The following is a 19310-nucleotide window of genomic DNA, read 5'->3' as shown; positions in this document are numbered from 1 at the left end:
AGTTTTCATCAGTAGTCTGAAAAAGAGAAAATGATTGGAGATGTAATCACCCTTGAAAAGCTGACTTTTGCCCTCTCATTTTGTCAGTTATGCCTTGTGGCATTTATGTCACAGTAGTGGAGCTTGTGAATACCACTCTTGGAGCTGAGGTGTGATGACCCATCTTCTGTTAACGATCAGTGCCTCAGCATGAAAAGATTATTTTTTTTTTCTTAACCAGCTAATCTTGCCGTGAGACCCACAAATCCACTTTCGTATAATTTCTGCTTTTTGTTTTCAACTCTTGGTTTCAACACTCAAAAAACAATTCCCTGTTGAGTGCTTCAGTGCTCATATTGATATTTGTGGTACATTGAACAGGACTTAAATTTCTTCTGTTTTCTATAAAGTCCTGGAGTAGGTCTGCTTTTCACTTAGGATTCACAGATCAGACGTGTGCAGATATATCTGTTTCAGATTTATCTTTTTATATATCCACAGTATTTTTATTCTGTAAATTAGACATTTGTGTGATAGTGTGTGGGAAAACTCTGGTTCAGTATGAATGTGATGAATTTTACCTTCTTGTTTGATCATCACTCAACTCCAGCATCCCACATTATTGGATTGATGTGATCAGATTAAAAATAGATTTTTGTAAATTTGTTTACATAAATAGGCTTTGGATATTTTGGGTGCCATATCTTTCACCTGTGAACTTTAAATTATAAAAATTGTTAACTTTATAATTTTCTGTTTACTGTGTTTTTAAGCTGTATTGGAAAACTGTGCTTCCCTCGTACTGGTTAATAAGCCAGACAATAAGGGAGAAACAACTTCCTCAGGTGTGACTGAATTTTAATTAAGTCGTATGCAAGTTTATTGAACAAATGCTACAGTAAAATTGTTTTTATATCATATTATAGATTAGGTACTTTATGACCATCACTTCAAAACAAAACCAAAAAATAGTAACAAATATTGAATTACTTCTAAGCAAAGTATTTGTTATTAACCATTGCAATTCTGTTTTCTTAAAAAATACTATTATGCTTACTTTTAGTATTTACAACTTGATATAGCCTCAATTTTTCATGAAAACAGACTTAGCACTAAGTTATTACAAAAGGAAACAGGATAAAAGTTTGTTTCTTATTTTAATGGTTTTTGTTTACAGACCTATCTCACTGACTACCTCGTTTCCTATCTACCTAATCTGTTATTTTCTGCCCCCTTGCCTTTCTTGTCTTTTTGTCTGAACTAACCCCTTCATCTATAAGCTGTGATTTAGAAATTTCCTTGGCTTTGCTTATTATCTCTTTCTGCCCATCCCATCTACTAAATGGTAGCCCTTCAAATCCTGAGAAAAATAGACCTTTTTATTTTTTGAAATGCTATCTCCTTATCACATGCTTCCTTTAAAACCCAACTTTCATAAAATAAAATTGCATACTTTTATGAACTTGGCCAAAGTTCAAAATGTTTTAATGGATACAGAATTTTTAAGCTACAAATGCTAAAATACTAAAATATCAGACATTTGAGTTGTTTGCAATCATATCCTACTTCAAAGTCTTGAAACTTAACATTATTTTCTGACTGCAGTCTCTAATTCTTCCACCTCACTCCCCAGTCCCTCAGTCCCACTTATTATTGTCTTTCATCTTAGCCCACTGAGTCAGTCTCCCAGATCACCTTACCCTTCTGCCTTAGCATGCTTCTCAATTCAAACTAGACCAGTGTCAGTCATTTCAGCAACATTCTAAAAGCATTCTAGAATCCTGTAGTCTGTTTCTAAAACTAACTCTATGCTCAGAACCCTTTGATGCTGCACATTGCTTATGTTTTTCTCCCTTCATTTTTAAAGAAACTTCTCTGAGGATTTCAGAACAATTGTTTTGAACATTATTATGGCAGTTACCACATTGTGTTCCGTGGATCCTTTATTGATTGGACCTTTCCTTGATCAGAATGGTGCTTCATGAGTATATGCTGAGAGATCTAGGTCTCTTGACACTGTTTGTTGTTGTTGCGTTTAGAAAGTGTTACATCCAATTACGGACAACCAAGGTGTGAGTGTATGTGTTGCAGAGGACCGGGTGGGGAGAATCTGTTAGAGTCCGACAGTCTAATAGCATTAAAAATAAAAGCTTATTCTGGGTTTTACAGTTGGTTCTGTTTGGGCAGTGAAGGTGTTTGTTTTGCAGATACACTGCAATAAATGTTACATTTTAGCAAAAGTACACCATATCCTTTTTACAACCCATTGTCTTCAGGTAGTATTCTTATGTAATTAAATAATCATTGAACCATATCTTTATTGTTTTTGCTACTTTTCTATAACTTGAGAAAACTCTGACATTTCACCCTTAGTGTGTTTTACCAATGTTCTAGTAAATAAAAGCTCAATCATGCTTAGAACTTGCAAGTAAATCCATGCAGTTCCTAATCCCTTACCATCCATAGTTATGAACAAAACAAGTTGGTGCGTAGATTGACTTGCCTTTTTCCTTTTATACTTGTGGCAAATTAGTGACTAAACTGAGAATTATGGAGATCCAATCCTGATTTTTCAAGATTCTCTGATTAGCTAATCAAACATTCCTTTATATAGTCGGTAAAATAGTGATTAGGCAAATAATTTGAAATTTTTTTGACCCATAAACTTCTTTGGTGCACTGTGTTAAAAAAATGACATTCATGATATATCTTACTTTATTCTTTTATGAAAGTTTAGGAGTAGAAAAGTTTTTATGTTTATTAAAATCCCCCATGTTAAAAAACAACAAAAAAATTCCACATTGGCAATGAGTGGTCCTCCAAATAAAGCTGAAATTATTTTAAATGGACAGAAACAATATTTTCTCCTGGGTTTGTATGTGGGTATCTAGTTATAAATTTTTGTTGTTGTTGTTAAAATGTTTTAGTACTGGGCTGGGGTTCTAACTCAGTGGTAGAGCACTTGCCTAGCATGTGTGAGGCACTGGGTTACATTCTCAGCACCACATAAAAATAAATAAAATAAAAGTCCACTGACAACTAAAAGAAATTTAAAAAAAACTGTACTAGTACAGTTTTATTTCTCCAATATAATCACCAAGAAATACTCATTTGTAAAATTGATCTATTTTTAAAGTCATGAAATAAGAATATTCTTTAAAGAAGAACTTAAGCTGTCACTATTTGGTGGTGGCATGATTCTCTATTTAGAGGATCCAGAAAACTTCTAGACCTCATAAATGAATTCAGCAAAATAGCAGGTTATAAAATAAACACACATAAATCTAAAGCATTTTTATACATAAGTGATGAAACATCTTAAAGGGAAATGAGGAAAACAATTCTATTCACAATAGCCTCAAAAACAAAACAAAACAAAACAAAACAAAACCTTGGGAATCAATCTAATCAAAGAGGTAAAAGATCTCTACAATGAAAACTACAAAACATTGAAGAAAGAAATTGAGGACGACCTTAGAAGATGGAAAGCTCTCCCATGTTCTTGGATAGACAGAATTAATATTATCAAAATGGCCATAACTCCAAAGGCGCTATGCAGATTTAACGCAATTCCAATTAAAATCCCCATGACATTTCTCATAGAAACAGAAAACGCAATCATGAAATTCATCTGGAAGAGCAAAAGACCCAGAATAGCCAAAGCACTCCTAGGTGATGCAGAAGGTATCACTATACCAGACCTTAAACTCTACTATAGAGCAATAGTAACAAAAACAGCATGGTATTGGCACCAAAATAGACAGGTAGATCAATGGTACAGGATAGAAGACACGGAGGCATACCCACGTAAGTACAGTTACCTCATACAAGACAAATGTGCCAAAAACTTACAATGGAGAAAAGATAGCTTCTTCAACAAGTGGTGCTGGGAAAACTGGAAATTCATATGCAGCACAATGAAACTAAACCCCTATCTCTCACCCTGCACAAAACTCAACTCAAAATGGATCAAGGATCTAGGACTTAGACCTGAGACCCTTCACCAAATAGAAGAAAAAGTAGGCCTGAATCTCCATCATGTTGGCTTAGGACCAGACTTCCTTAACAAGATCCCCACAGTGCAAGAAATAAAAGTAAGAATCAATAAATGGGATAGATTCAAACTAAATTTTTTTTTTTCTCAGCAAGGAAACAATCAATAAAAGAGAGCCTACAGAGTGGGAGAAAATCATTTCTACACACACTTCAGAGCACTCACCTCCAAAGTTTATAAAGAACTTAAAAAACTTTACACCCAAAATACAAATAACTCAATCAATAAATGGGCTAAGGAAATGGACAGGACACTTCACAGAACAAGATATACAGGTGATCAACAAATATATGAAAAAGTGCTCATCATCCCTAGTAATTAGATAAATGCAAATTAAAACTACCCTAAGATTTCATCTAACTTCAATTAGAATGGCTGTTATCAAGAACACAAGCAATAATAAGTGTTGGTGTGGATATGGGGAAAAAGGCACACTCATACATTGCTGGTGGAGTTGCAAATTGGTGCAGCCACTCTGGAAAGCAGTATAGAGATTCCTCAGAAAACTTGGAATGGATTCACCATTTGACCCAGCTGTCCCACTCCTTAGTTTAGAGCCAGAGGACTTAAAATCAGCATACTACAGAGATACAGCCACATCAATGTTCATAGCTTCTCAATTCACAATAGCTTAGATGCCCTTCAGTTGACAAATGGATAAAGAAACTGTGGTATATATGCACAATGGAATATTACTCAGCCATAAAGAAGAAAAAATTATGGCATTTGCTGGTAAATGGATGAAGTTGGAAAATATCATGCTAAGTGAAATAGGCCAAGCCCAAAAAACCAAAGGTGGAATGTTTGATAAGTGCATGACAATATATAACTATGGGGAATGGCAGGGGTAATGAAGGAACTTTGGATGGTGTAGAGGAAAAGGGGTGGGAGGGGGTGGGAATGGGAAAAAAAAAAAAGAATATTCTTTCACCATTCATTAATGTAGCATGTGTGTTCATTTGGAAACATTTTATATAAAACTGACAGCTTGGAATGTAGCAGAGAGGTGCCTCACTTTTCTTGGTCATCTGTTACAAATTTGTTTTAGAAACACCAATTGGCACCTCCAAATAAAAGCCAAAGATGCAGTTTGATTAGCTAACATGAATTGTTAAGGATTTAAAAAAATTTTTTTTTTATTTGTTCCAATTAGTTATATGGGACAGTAGAACACATTTATGTACTTTGCTATATAACTTACATAAATGGGGTATAATTTTTCATTTTTCCGATTGTCATGTTGTAGAATCACATTTTTCATGCAAGTCATATATGTTCATAAGGTAATAAGGGATTTTTAATTCTTTAATAGCAACATTATTTGTTCCATTATCTTCTGAATTTTGAGCTTCTCCTCATATTTATTATCACGAGGAAAAACAGTTCTCCTGGAAACAGCCTAATGACTTAAGAGATATTTGTTATTTCAATTTGTATTGAAGTTTTAAATCTAGTGAAATGGGTTTTATCCCTTGGAAAGTGAAATGGTATCTTAAGAGCACTCTGTTACTCAGCTAGAAACTTCAGTGTTGTTCTTACTGCTTTACCTCTTGTGTCACATTGTATCCATTCTTAAAAAAGCGTTATGATGTAGTTCAGAGATGGACTGCTTACCAAGCATTTGCAAAAATCTGAACGTATCTGTTGCCACTATTTTGCTTGAGGCCCTCAACTTTTCTTGCCTGATATAACGTTGTTAAAAATATTATTCCAATTTATTTTCCTTGCTCTTTCCTCTCCATTTTAGTCATTTTCCCATATTGTTTTCTTTCTTAAATGTAAACTTATTATGTTAGCTTTCACCTCAAATATTTTCATGGTTTCTCATTTCTGGTAGAGAGAGCATGGGACACGAAGCTTCTCATGACCTTTAGGTATTTTATGTTGTGTGTGACAACCGCCCTCCAACCCTTCAGCTACTTCTTTCCATTACTAGTTAAAATAGCTGTTAAATAACTCTGATATTTATTAATTATTAACTACTCTAATCAAGACATAAGTAAATCCTTCTGATCATAGACGAGAAATCCCATTCCTAATTCAAACATTTTGTACTTTCATTCAGGCAAATGTGTATTTCGTTATATGTCTTTTTTTTACTTAGTATATTGCAGTAATCTGGGCCATGGACAACTTCCTTCTGGGATAGGAATCATTGACGCCATTTCCTCTATAAGCATGAGAGTACATCATTTTACCATTACAGGGAATTTTTGTATTTATTTATCTATTTTCTCTGAATAATTCTGTTAAACATTATAAACACCACCTTCAATGTGTGGACTAAGGAGCTGAGGCTTTACAGGTGTCCATGGCATTGCCTCGTACCTCCCAGCTGGGTGATGGTTCCTCTACAGGATCATGCAGACCCTCCCGCCTCCTTATGTCCCATTATTTCTGTACTTAGTTGTCAAGACTACAGTTGCTCTGTGTACTAGAAAATACTTTACCAATCTTAATTAGCACTTCAAATAAATTATTTCATTTGCTTTCCCCAACATACTTCTCTTTGTTAGATAAGTCTGGCCTTTGTTTTGCTCTTTCTCTTTTCTTTTTTGGTCACACTGGGGATTGAATCCAGGGCTTTGGCATGCTTGGTAAACCCTCACACCAAACTATATCATAATCCTTTTTTAAGCTTTGTTTTGAGACAGGTCTCATGAAATTATTCAGGCTGACCTTGAATTTGCAATCCTCCTGCCTCAACCTCCCGAGTAGCTGAGATTATAGGCATGTGCTACAACCCCAGCATGCCTGACATTATTAATACCATTTTACAAATACGAATCATGCAGATCAGGACGATCAAATGACTTGCCCTAGTTTGTGTAGCAAAAACAAGAATGGTTTTCAGACTCCTTGCTTACTGCTCTTTCCATTGTCCTATGCTGCTTCTTTGTTCTACTGTAAAATACATTGGAAGGTAGAGTTTTTTTTTTTTTTTTTTTTTTTTTTTTGTGGTGCTGGGGATTGAACCCAGGGCCCTGTGCTTGCAAGGCAAGCACTTTACCAACTGAGCTATCTCCCCAGCCCCTGGAGTTCATTTTTATTCTTGGGATTCCACTGAAATAATTTTCTGTTTATGCTCTGTATTAAAATGTAGAACGTTAAGGTTAAATGACAGCTATTGGTTTAACTTAGTATGAGTTTTGTATCTTAGTACTACTCTAATGGAATAAATCAAATCATATGATATATTAGTTGACAGAAATTTGTTACTCAAGGGAGAACTCATACAAGAGAAAAGAGGTGTTTTAGGACATGAGATTGCAGAGAAAGAATAATTTTTTGTTCAATCCTTATAGGTTCTTAGTTGGATGAGATTCCTGTAACAAAAGATAGATTAACAAGAGAAAAACAAACAAGTTTATTAACATGTATATGTCATATGTACATGGGAGATATCCAGGGAATGAATAGTTTTCAGAGAGGTGACTTTGAATTCCAGTTTTTATAGTGTCTTCAACAAAGGGCAGTACATTAGTAGAGAAAGGACAAAACAAAGGAAAAGACCTTTGCATAGCAAGGGGTAATGACATGTAAGGGGGCAGATAAGGGTAGTTAGTAAAGTCTCTTCATGTAGATTCCTCTGGGACCATCTGTAGATGACAAGGGCCTGAAGTTGTCTTTGGTGGGTAACTTGTTGTGCCTGGTAGATGAGGGGCAGGACAACTTTTTTCTTTGTAATTCTGTATCCTGTTTTTAGGAAAATGGGAGAGATTGTTCCTAAATCTGATTTTTCTTTAATTATCTTCAGTTCATTGTCCTTCACATTTTGGGGCTGCATATTCTGGTTTCCCTCATTCTGCTCTCAGAGTAAGTCTCAGGCCCTTCTTAGCCCACAGACGGAGGACAATGGAAAGGGAATTCTCTACTTATTTCTGATAGTCCCCTAGCTCCTTGCTGTAGCATCCAGACACACTACTGTAGTTTGCTTCATAATCCATATCCTTTGTTTCATCATTAAAATGAATTGTGGAAAACGGAACTTTTGTCTAGAGCATCATGAGTGTATAGGTGGTTCAGCAGGAAAAATCTGTACTGAGCAGGCAGAGAGGCTGGCATTCTTTATAATCATAATGATACTTCACTCCAGGATTTTCCTTTAGCTGTAGTGTCTGTAGAAACCACGGCTTGATTGTGGTTTTCTGTGCACTCTAGGAGCTGTTTTTTTGCCTTGTCACACCTGAATGTACCTGACTCTGTGTTCATGGAGTTGGGCATGAATAATATATTATGTCAAGGAGATGAAAAATTACAAAGGTGGATGGCTTTAGGTAGTGTATTTCAAGTTATATTTCCTAATTCATAAACAATACCTTACTTATACATTTAGTATAGGGAACAGGATGGCATGGCATAATGAGGAAATGGGAAATTAAAAGTCAAAAGGTTTAGTTCCCACTGCCCTGCTGGCTTATGTTCTGATCTTAACAAGTTTCTAACTCCTCTGAGCCTCCATTTCCTCATTTGTCAAATGTGAATAAAAACATTCTCTCAGTATGATTGTAATGATTTAGAGAATGTTGATGAAATCTCCTTGAACATAAAGAGCTATCAAAATATTATTTAATAAGAAATTGTTCGTTGGGCCCTTTAACAAAAATGATTTCAATGCAGATCTCCTGTCAGTCCTGAAAGCAGACTTGTCTCCATTCCACAGATAGGAACCTGGAATGGAATGTCTCAATAGCTGGCTCAGGGCCTGCTGTTTCTGTTTTGCTGTGTTGCTTTGTTATAATAAAGGAGAAGTAGCAGAGGTTTGAACTTTAACAGCAATTTGGGTTATGCTTCTGAAAAATGGAAGTAGTGCTCTACACTGGGAATCAGGGAATCCAGACTGTTAGAATATTTTTGTGTTCTTTTTAGATGTTACTTAAATGTGTTTTAGTAAATGCATTTAAAGCACTGTATTTCTGCTATGGAATATATATAAAGTGTTTTCTTATCAGGACTTTATTAATCTTTATTAGAAAGAAAAATTGCCTTTGAAGTGATCAAAAGTATTTCAGAAATCCTATCTTAACACTTTGTTCCTTTGTTTTTTCAGTCATTCCTACACTGGTCAAGATTACAGTACACAGGGAAATACTGGGAAGATTTCTTTAGATCAGATTGATTTGGTAAGTATCATATCCTCTCAAACTCACACCTTTGTTAATGGGGGAAACATATTTTTCTCAACCAAAGATTTTTGGGTGGGAAGATGGGAAAGAATGTTCTTTCATTGCTTACTGGAAACTTTTAAAGAAAATCTCATGTACATGTATATGATTTTTCTTTTAACCATTGGAAAACCAGTTAATGAAAAAGTTGTTTAGAGTTTAATGAACAATTTGAATCAGAATTGACACAATTATTCCAAAATGGAATTTTAAAAAATAATGATAGCTAAGTGGCATTTATGTGTTAATATTTAAATACCATATATACTTAGGAAAGGAAAATGGGAAACATTAGGTGAATAACCAGCTGGAGCAAAGGATTCCTATTGACATAGTAATAAACTGAGCCCCTCCTCCCAGTGTGTGCTTCCATGGCATTTGATTTATGCCCTAGTTAGAGTCCTTATTATATAATTTTTTAATGAGTTTTATATGAGTTTAACTTAGAATATAATTTTTGGTGTCTTTTTTCTTAACTGAATTAAAGGGGAAATGATGTCTTATTCATCTTCCTGTTTTCTAAAATACTGCATAAATATTCGGTTACATATAATCAAAAAGTGATTAGTTGTCAGACTTTGAGGGGACCTTGCATGTTTATACTAAGGATGTTGAATATTTGTTTTTTAAAATTAGAACACTGGTTAAGAAAAATAATTACAAAATAAATAGTATAAAGGGTCAAAAATGGCGATGTGAAAATGTCCTGAAAGGCTTTCCGGTGGTCCTGCCAGGGAGGATAGAGGTCTGAATGAACCAAGTTGGGGATAAAAATAATAATAATTAGAATTTTTTTCAAAGGTTGAAGAAAAATGGGATGTTCACTAGAGGGAGCAGCAAAATCAAACAAAGTGAGCCCTGCTCTTCCTCACAAAATGAACTTGCTGAGGAATATGAGAGCAGTTAGAATTCAAGTGTAGGGGGAAGGATATTTCAGGAAGTCAGAATGCAATTGAGATCATAAGTTGAAAAAGTTGAATTAAAAATGGGTAGTGATATTTCATTCTGACACAGAAGGAAAGACCTGCAGTTTTTTATAACTATTGATTTTTTTAACACATTGATTTGAATTTTCCTTTTGAGAATGATTTCTCTTATTTTTGTGTTATACTGCATATTTATTTTATGAATTCATCTATTACCTAGTAGTTGTACTTTTGAACATTTATTTCAGGGAAATGATTTCTTATGTTCACACTTCTTCAAGAATGTTCATAACAAGTGTATTTGAAATAAAAAACCAGAAATTACCCAAATGTTCAGTGAGTGAATGGTTAAATAAATTGTGGCATATCTATACCATGGAATACCACTTGGTAAAAAACAAAGAATAAGCATAGATTTAACAGATTAGACGAATCTTAAGGGGATTATGCAGATTGAAAAAGCCAATTCTCAAACATTATGTATTATTTATGTAATTCTATTTATGTAATACCCTTAAAATGGCAAAATTATAGATGTGGAGATCAGATTAGTGGTTGCCAAGTATTATGGAACTGGGGAGGAGGTGGCAGAGCAGGGTGTAGAAAACAGGTGGGGTGGTTATAAAAGGGAAACTTGAAAGATTCTGATGGAGATGGAATTATTCTGTACCTTGCTTGTGGGAGTGGATGCATGAACACACACATGTGGATAAAACTGCATAAAATTAAATACCCATACAACTGAGGAAATCTTAAGACTAGTGGATTATGTCAGTGTCAGCATTCTGGTTGTGACTACAGTTTTATAAGATTTTATCATTGAGGGAAACTGGGCACATGATATCTCTTTGTATTATATCTTATAGCTGCATGCAAATATGTAGTTGTCCCTGTAAAGTTTAATTTAAAATTTCAGGAAGAAATATGTGAAATTAATTTATTAAAATATAGTTAATAATTTTTGTTTAACTCAATATAGTCAATGCTATCATTTTTTTTATCTTTATATTTCTGATATTGGGCATTGAACACAGGGGCACGCTACCACTGAACTACATCCCCAGCCCTTTTTTAATTTTGCTAAATTGCTGAGGCAGGCCTCAAACTCAGAATTCTCCTTCTTCAGCCTCTCAAATTTCTGGGATTACAGGTATATGCCACTATGCCTGGTCCCAAATCAGTAATTTATAAGAAAAGTTTGTCTATGATCACAGTAATACAGTAATACTTCTTTATGATCTTTGATCTTATCCAATTAGACTGAATTTACAATCACAATAAATATTATGGGGGACCGGGTATGTCTTCCACATAACCAAATGTCTTCTGCATAACCAAACACTATTTTTTCTTACAGCTTTCTACCAAATCATTCCCACCTTGTATGCGTCAGTTACATAAGGCTTTGCGGGAAAATCACCATCTACGTCATGGAGGTCGAATGCAATATGGCCTCTTCCTGAAGGGCATTGGTTTAACATTGGAACAGGCATTGCAGTTTTGGAAACAAGAATTTATCAGAGGAAAGATGGATCCAGATAAGGTAATTTTGAAAAAATCAGAGTGGTAATTGAAATTTTAATTTGGTCTGAAAACTAACAGGTCTGTTTTTTTGTTTTGTTTTGTTTTAAATGTGCTCCTTGAAATGTACTTGAAAATTCTGAAAGTTATATTTGTATACAGTTTAGTTAGGTAAAAAGGAACTCACGTATTAATCTAATAAATACTAAACAAAAGATCGGGAAAGCTTTCATCTCATTTGGAGGTATGCCACCAGTAGTCACTATAAGAATAAAATTGCTTTGAGTTTAAAAAAAAGTTTTTTTTTTCTTTTTTTTAGTTGAACACAATGCCTTTATTTTATTTACTCGTTTTATGTGGTGCTGAATATCGAACCCAGCACTTCACGTGTGCAAGGCAAGTGCTGTACCACTGAACCAGGATCCCAACCCACTGAATTATATTTTTGTAGAAATGTTTACATATACCCCAAAGAGACAGAAAGAGAATGTCCTTTTGAGGACTAGAAAATATTATAAACAAATGAAGCAAAAGCAATTAAAATTTTTTCTCCCGTACTATACAGAATCTTCCATAGATCATTGTTAGCTAGTAATCACTATAAACCTGAGCAACTGCTTTTAAGCCCGTGCCTAGTACTCAGATTCTCATTCCTACTCCTTATTTCTTTTTCCAAAGTACTAGCTAGTAAAATTTTGTTAAGAACTGTGATTTCTTGCCCCTTTTACGCCATGTGCTTTGGTATAAAGTATATTTTTAATTCTTTGTTTCTTCCTAAAAATCTGTTAATTATAGAAAAAAGAATATTTACCAAGTAAATTTTATACTAAACATTTTATTATGCCTTGTATTAGTTTGCTAGGGTTGCCATAACAAAATTCCAAAGACTTGATGGCTTATACAACAGACATTTATTTCCTCACAGTTCCAGGGTCTGGAGATTCAAAGTCAAGATGTTGGCAGGTTTGGTTTCTCCTGAGGCCTCCCTCTCTCCTTGACTGGCAGATGCACGGTCTTCACACGGTCTTTCTCTCTGTGTGTGAATCTCTGGTGGTGTCCCTGCTTCTTATAAGGACACTAGTCATATTGAATTGGGGCTACATCCTTAAGATCTAATTTAACCATTTTAGTTGGACACAATACCTTTATTTTATTTACTCGTTTTATGTGGTGCTGAGTATCGAACCCAGCGCCTCACGCGTGCAAGGCAAGTGCTGTACCACTGAACCAGGATCCCAACCCATTGAATTATATATTATTACCCCTTTTAAAGATCCTTTCTCTAAATATAGTCACAATTGGGGTTAAGACCTGAACATAAGAATTTTAGGATAACACAATTCAGTCCATAACATGTCTTTATGTACTGTACTTTAAAACATCTGAACCTTTTAATAATGTTACAAAAAAATTCTACAGTTTTTAGAGATTTACTTTTAAAAATTGTCCTCATTGGTAATTATCTACAGTATCCTAAACAAATGATTTCAGAGGGATTTCTTTTAAAAGTTTTGGATACTCTTTCTTAGACTTGTGTTATATTTCTCATATTTTAAAAGCAATATTCTGATTATAGAAAATATGAAAAATATACAGAAAATTGACCTTTTATCTCCCCATTCAGGAAAGACTGTCAATGTTTTATCCTTTCTCTTTAGTTTAGGAAACTTTCTCCAGTTTTAGTCGGCTTCTCCACTGTTGTCACCAAAAGACCTGATAAGAACAATTAGAGGAGGAAGTTTATTTTGGGACTCATGGTTTCAGAAGTCTCAGTCTATAGATGGCTCTGTTGTCGTGTAAGGCAGTACATCATGGCAGAAGTGTGTGGTGGAGGAAAGCGGCTCAGGACATGGCACCAGGAAGCAGAGAGAGACAGCTCCCCTCACCAGGGGCAAAACATCTACCCCAAAGGCACACCCTCAGTGACCCACCTCCTCCACCCACACCATACCTGCCTAAAGCTAACTCCCAGTGAATTAAAGCACTGATTAGGTAAAACTCTCATAACCCAATCATTTCCCCTCTAAATGTCTTGTATTGTCTCACACATGAGCTTTTTGGGGATACCTCATATGTAAACCATAATACCCCCATTTTAGAAATTGACATTGTTTTATCATAACTTCATCATGTTGTTGAGTAATCTTTGAAAATGTCATTTTAATTAATTGCATAATATTATATCTTTGAGATGTTAATATAGCTTGGTGGTAGAGTGCTTAATTAGCTCGTGTGGGACCCTGGGTTGGACCCCCAGTACTGCACACACACAAAGACGCAAATGTGTGTGAATATACACACAAAAACATATGCAGACACACATTTACCTCCTTTGAGAGTGACATAATTTGATTAATCATTACCCTATTGTTGGACATTTGGTTGTGTCTAACTTGACTTGTCATAAATGTTTTTCTAGGCAGTATCTGGAAGAAATAAAATATTGATTGTAGTTCTGATTATGTCCTTTGTCTATATTCACCAGACAGAAATATTACTTGATAAGGATCTATCGATTGAAAGTTTTGGTACATCATGACATGACTTAAGAATAAATTTTAAATTAGATCTTTGTCAAGCTACGTGAGTTTTGTTCTATTGCTGTAATTATATTTTTATTTTAAAATATTTTTGTTTTTAATTAGAAATTTGATACTTTTAGTAGGTAAGTGCATTAAGAATCTCCAGAGAAATGAAAATGTATGTGTGTACACATAAATTTATCATAGGGAATTGGCTTTACATGATCTTGGGACATGGCCTTTTGAGTTGGCAAACTGGAGACCCAGATGACCTTATATAGTATAGCTCTAGTGTGAATCCAAAGGTTGCAAAACAGAGAACCAATGATACAGGTCAGTTTAAATGACAGCAGTCTAAGGACCCCAGAAGAGTCCATGTCTAATTCAACTCTGAAGGAAAGGGGAAATGAATCTCCAGTTCAAGGCAGACAGCAAAAAATTTCTTCTTAAAATAGAGTTAGCTTTTTTGTTCAGTTGGGTCTTTATTCAACTGATTGGATGAGACCCACCCTAGTTATGGAGTGCAATCTGCTTTCCTGCAACCACCAATTCAAATGTTAATCTTATCCAGAAACACCCTCACAGAATAATGTTTGAGCAAATATCTGGCACTTTACATCCTGGTGAAGTTGACTCAAAAAATTAACCATCACAGCAGGTAAATATTTGTGAGCTGGGGAGAAAGTTAGGCAGTGTTTTTAAAGTGAAAGAGAAGTTGAGCTAGCATTTTAACTTAGTAGGTGTTGAAAATTAAGAAGAAAGCAGGCAGTGTGGACTTTTGCTGTGAATACCAGGTCTGTGGCTTGGATACCTGTTTTCTTATCTGCCTTCTTTTGTATATATCTGGGATGCCTGTGTATCAGTGTCATAAGATTTGTTTTTTTTTTTATAATATAAATTTTTAAAATTATTGTAAAATAATATTTTAGCTTTCTAGGTAATATATACTAGTGTATATTTTTATTAGCTTATTGATTTTAGCAAATGTTATTTTGACTAGAAGATTATAAATTAGACTTTAATTTACTGTGAATAGTATTCTACATAGTCTAAAAGTAAATGATCATGTTTTTCTCAATTATATCCTAGTTTAAAGGTAGAAAGTATTATGGTAACGTGAAGTAAGAAAGTTATGGTGGATCATAATAGAGATTGATCAATTTGAGGGATATGAATGGCATGGATTAGTAGAGAGACAACTAAGAACAAGAATACACAGTGAACAAGGAGTAAAGGGAAAATAGGCAAAATATTGTTCCCTCTTGAGTTTTTTTGCATTTTTCTGTTCATTCACTGTGGCTTTTTTGTTAGCTGTTTTGGGGATTATTGTGGATTTGGTTGTTGTCATTTAAAAATCTCTGCTTTCAGACTTCTCCTTGGATTTCCTTTCTCTGTAGATTTGAATGCTGTTTTATTTGAATGCATATTTTACTAGGGAATAAGGGATTTTAGTTCTGAAACACCAATGATTTCCAAGAGAACCTTCTATTATAAAATATCTTATAATGAACCAATTGCTTTATGGTATACCTTACTCCAAAAATATTAGTTTCATAATGCAGGGTTTTTATTCTGAGATTTAATTGTGTTGTGTATGAATATTTATGAAATATTAAAAATTTAAAAATAAAGTCCTTTGTGTTCACCCTTGTCAGTGTGGGGCGGAGACATCTGAAAATTGCACTTGATTGAATGTTCCACAAGAGGCATTTGAAGTTTTGAATGTCTTATTCCTTAAATAATTTCTTAGATTCCTGAAATAAATGCACCTATGCTTTATGCAAATAAAATATTTTTAATTAATCATAAGTTTTATGCACATTTTCTTAGCTGCAATTATAATTTATATGCCAGAATGATATTGCAGATGTTAGACATTTTTATAGAAGAATATTTTGTATTTTGTATAGAAGAAGCCTCACTCTGTATAAAAGAGATTAATCAGACCTTTATTTAAAGCATAACAAAAATGCCATAAAAATTTTCTTTCACTTGGACTTGGATTTTAAATCACTTTAACCAGTAGAATTAAACTGGATAATTGAACTGGATAATTCTTCCAATAAATACAAAGCAGTGTGTCCTTTCAGTCAGATTGCTTACAGTGTTGTTATTCTGAATTGCTTTAACCTGGGCTCTTTTGGATATTAAGTACAACATACATCATGTACATTTTTTACATCTGAAATTCCTGTCCATGATGATAGCATACTTAAGGTTCACTACATGTTGTTATAATTATGTCAAGGAACATTTGGCACTGTTTAAAAGCTTAACTTTTTTTGTCCCAGAATCCAGCTTGCATCATGTCTTAGATGTATGTTGTTAAAACTGACTAGTAAAGAAGTAAATACTTGGCTTATGAGGTTTGAGTATATGAAGCATATTTTTGCTAGATTTCTTTTTTTTAAAGATCATTGAATGTGGCATAGCATCATTTTGAAATTCGTTAGAAATGCAAATTCTTCGAATCAAACTCTGGGGACAGGGCCCACAATTTGTGGTTTAAACTTTTCACATGAAATTGATGTGTACTAAGGACTGAGAAAATATTACCCTTATTGAAATCTAAATTGGTTATTGGCTTATCCTAAGAATAGGCATTGAAATTCTTTAGCTCTTACTTGTTCTTCTGTCTGCTTCTGTTGGTAATTTGAATGTAATATGTTGCTCTTTGTCAATGACCCACACATATATTTGAACTCCTGCTATATGCCATGTCCTAGGAAATAATAAATGAATATGTACAGCAGGGGTTTTCAGCTGATGTACTGCTAATGAATTTCCAATATACTCCAGTATTGATCCCATGAATCCTTGGCTAGGCTGGGCCTGGAGTATTCAAAGCCAGTTGCCTTCACCTAAGAAGCTTCTTCCCTTTCTCCTGGAAATATTTTTATACATGCTCAATGACATGAAAAAGGTTAGAAAGAACTAATAGTGTGTAGTCTTGGAGTCAGGCAAAGTTCAGATTTGGTTCTGCTGTATTCAAACTGTGTGACCTCAGGCAAATTACCTGACTTGTGTCCTCATCTATATAGTGTGGACGGTAGTATTTACAGATATAGATATGTCTACAGATCTATTACCTGTGCTTATGGATTATGGTGGGGAATCAAGAAGGGCTTAATATGGATCTGACATACAGTAAGTGATAGCTATTCTCATTGCAAGTCTTCATAGGGAAAGAGAAGTTAGGTTAGTATGGATGATCAGTAAAGTTCCTGCAAGTAGAATAAACTGTGCAGGCTTATTAAGCGGTTCCATGTAACCTAAAATGGAGAAGACCGGGACAAAGATGAGAACTAGGGTCTGAATTTCAAGAGTTCATTGTAAGAATGGTTCAAGGAATGCAGTTTTTGGGAATGGATATCAGGCCATCTTCTTGTGAGATCTTTGATTTCACACCAGAGGCCGCAGGAACTTATGTAAGGTTGGGATTGAGTTGTGTGGTTTCTGGCCTCCCTTTAGCAAGTGTAATTTGTGTCACCTCCTTTTATATGTTGTGGTTTCTGTGTGAGATTTCACTTAAAAGTGGATTTTGCTGCTTAAAAATGTTTATGAAATACTGTTCTAGTTTATTTGTAGTGCTGAATTTTAGGAAAGTAGGAGATGAGTAGGGAGAACAATAGTGCCACAATATAAATAAACTTTAAATGATCTTTATCTTTTAGTTCAGAAAAAGCCATTAGTGAACTGTATACCAAGGGAGGATTATGTTTTCAGAAGATTAATATGGAACTAGTGTTCAGAATTTAAATGGGAAGAGACTAGTAATGGGATAAATAGTTGATCAGGTTAAGTCTTCTTGTGTTATAAGAACAGCATAGAAAGGATAGATTAAAGAAATGTTTGCAGCAACTATTTATAAAACAGCAAGAGAAAAGCATTAGTAACCCAGGCAATCATCCTAATCCTATTGAAAGTTTGAGACTCAATTAGCACCGGTAGTGGGCAGGGAGTAGTTTTAGGTGTAAACTTGAAATTCAACAAGTAGACAGTTGATTGTTGACTGACTCCTTCCTTCTTTCCTTCCTTCCTGAGCGCTCACATTGTGAAAACATGGAGATGTAGATGTGAGAGTTATTCAAATAAAAATGAGAGAAAAGTTTTTTGGTGCTAAATAAGTTGGTAGATAAGAGTATAGAAAGTTAGAGAAGACTAAACTTTAAGAAATACCTAGTTTAGAACAGAGATTCAAAAAAAAAAAAAAAACCTATAGTGAAAACAGAATTAGCAGAAAAATCAGAGTAGAAGAGAGAGAACTGTAGTTGGGGTTCTTGGGCACTAAGAAAAGAGAATTTCAAAAATAGAGGGCACTTAGTACTTTCAGAACTGAGAAAGGTATTATTATTTTTAGGAAGTCATTTCTAAGAAAAGGACAGAGCAGGAGCCAGATATCCTGGTCTTACTGATTGCATAAGGAAATGGAGGTAATAGCTACATTTTTTTTCCCTAGAAGTTTAAGAAGTCAGGAAGGAAAGAAATAGGGCATGTTAGCCAGGCGTGGTAGCACATGCCTGTTATCCCATAGACTCAGGAGTCTGAGGCAGGAGGATTGCAAGATTGAGGCCAGTCTCAGCAACTTAGCAAGACCCTATCTCAGGGGTAAAGTACTCCTACATTGAATCCCCAATTCCAAAACTAAAACAACGCAAATAACAGTATGTATGGAAGGCAACGGTGCCAAGCAAAGCTTGTTTTCACTCTGGGATGGGCAGAAGCAGAGAAACTCATAAAAATGTAGTATGTGCTGGGACTACTTGAGGTAGGACATAAGGAGATGGAAAGATGATTTTAAACATGTATTTATAATGTGATTATATATAGTGTGAATCTACCCTTCCTCTACAATACTTCCTGGATGAAGGGACTGATTCTGTCTTACCATCCTATTTAACCACAGTACTTGAGAGATCATAGATATTCAGTAAAATTTGTTGAATGAATGAATTGCATAAGGAGGTCAGTGAGCATCTCTAGTTGTCTGACAGTTGAAAGATGTATAAGAGATTTTAAATTGGTAAAGAAGTGTTTCAGGGAAAAAAGAAGCTCTGTGGAAAATCGTGCCTACTGTCCATCTTGCTCATAAGGTAGACAAGGAGATTTGGTACCACTAGGACTTAATGAAATGTGAAGAGAA

The 19310-nt window shown here is 34.7% G+C and overlaps 1 protein-coding gene across 1 annotated transcript in view; it reads left to right on the top strand.

Annotated features, from left to right (window-relative positions):
- The window catches only part of LOC306665863 (DNA primase large subunit), a 136881-nt gene that overhangs the window by 21089 nt on the left and 96482 nt on the right, over nt 1–19310 (top strand). The window contains exons 3-4 of the mRNA XM_079147487.1: nt 9084–9156; nt 11482–11667. Coding sequence (XP_079003613.1) covers nt 9084–9156; nt 11482–11667 — 259 coding nt within the window. The remainder of the gene's footprint in view (nt 1–9083; nt 9157–11481; nt 11668–19310) is intronic.

The sequence above is a fragment of the Sciurus vulgaris genome (genome assembly GCF_902686455.1).
Source record: "Sciurus vulgaris genome assembly, chromosome: 7".
In the NCBI taxonomy this organism is placed as follows: domain Eukaryota; kingdom Metazoa; phylum Chordata; class Mammalia; order Rodentia; family Sciuridae; genus Sciurus; species Sciurus vulgaris.
The sequence above is the reverse complement of the archived record's forward strand: the minus strand, read 5'-3'. Positions and strand labels throughout refer to the sequence as shown.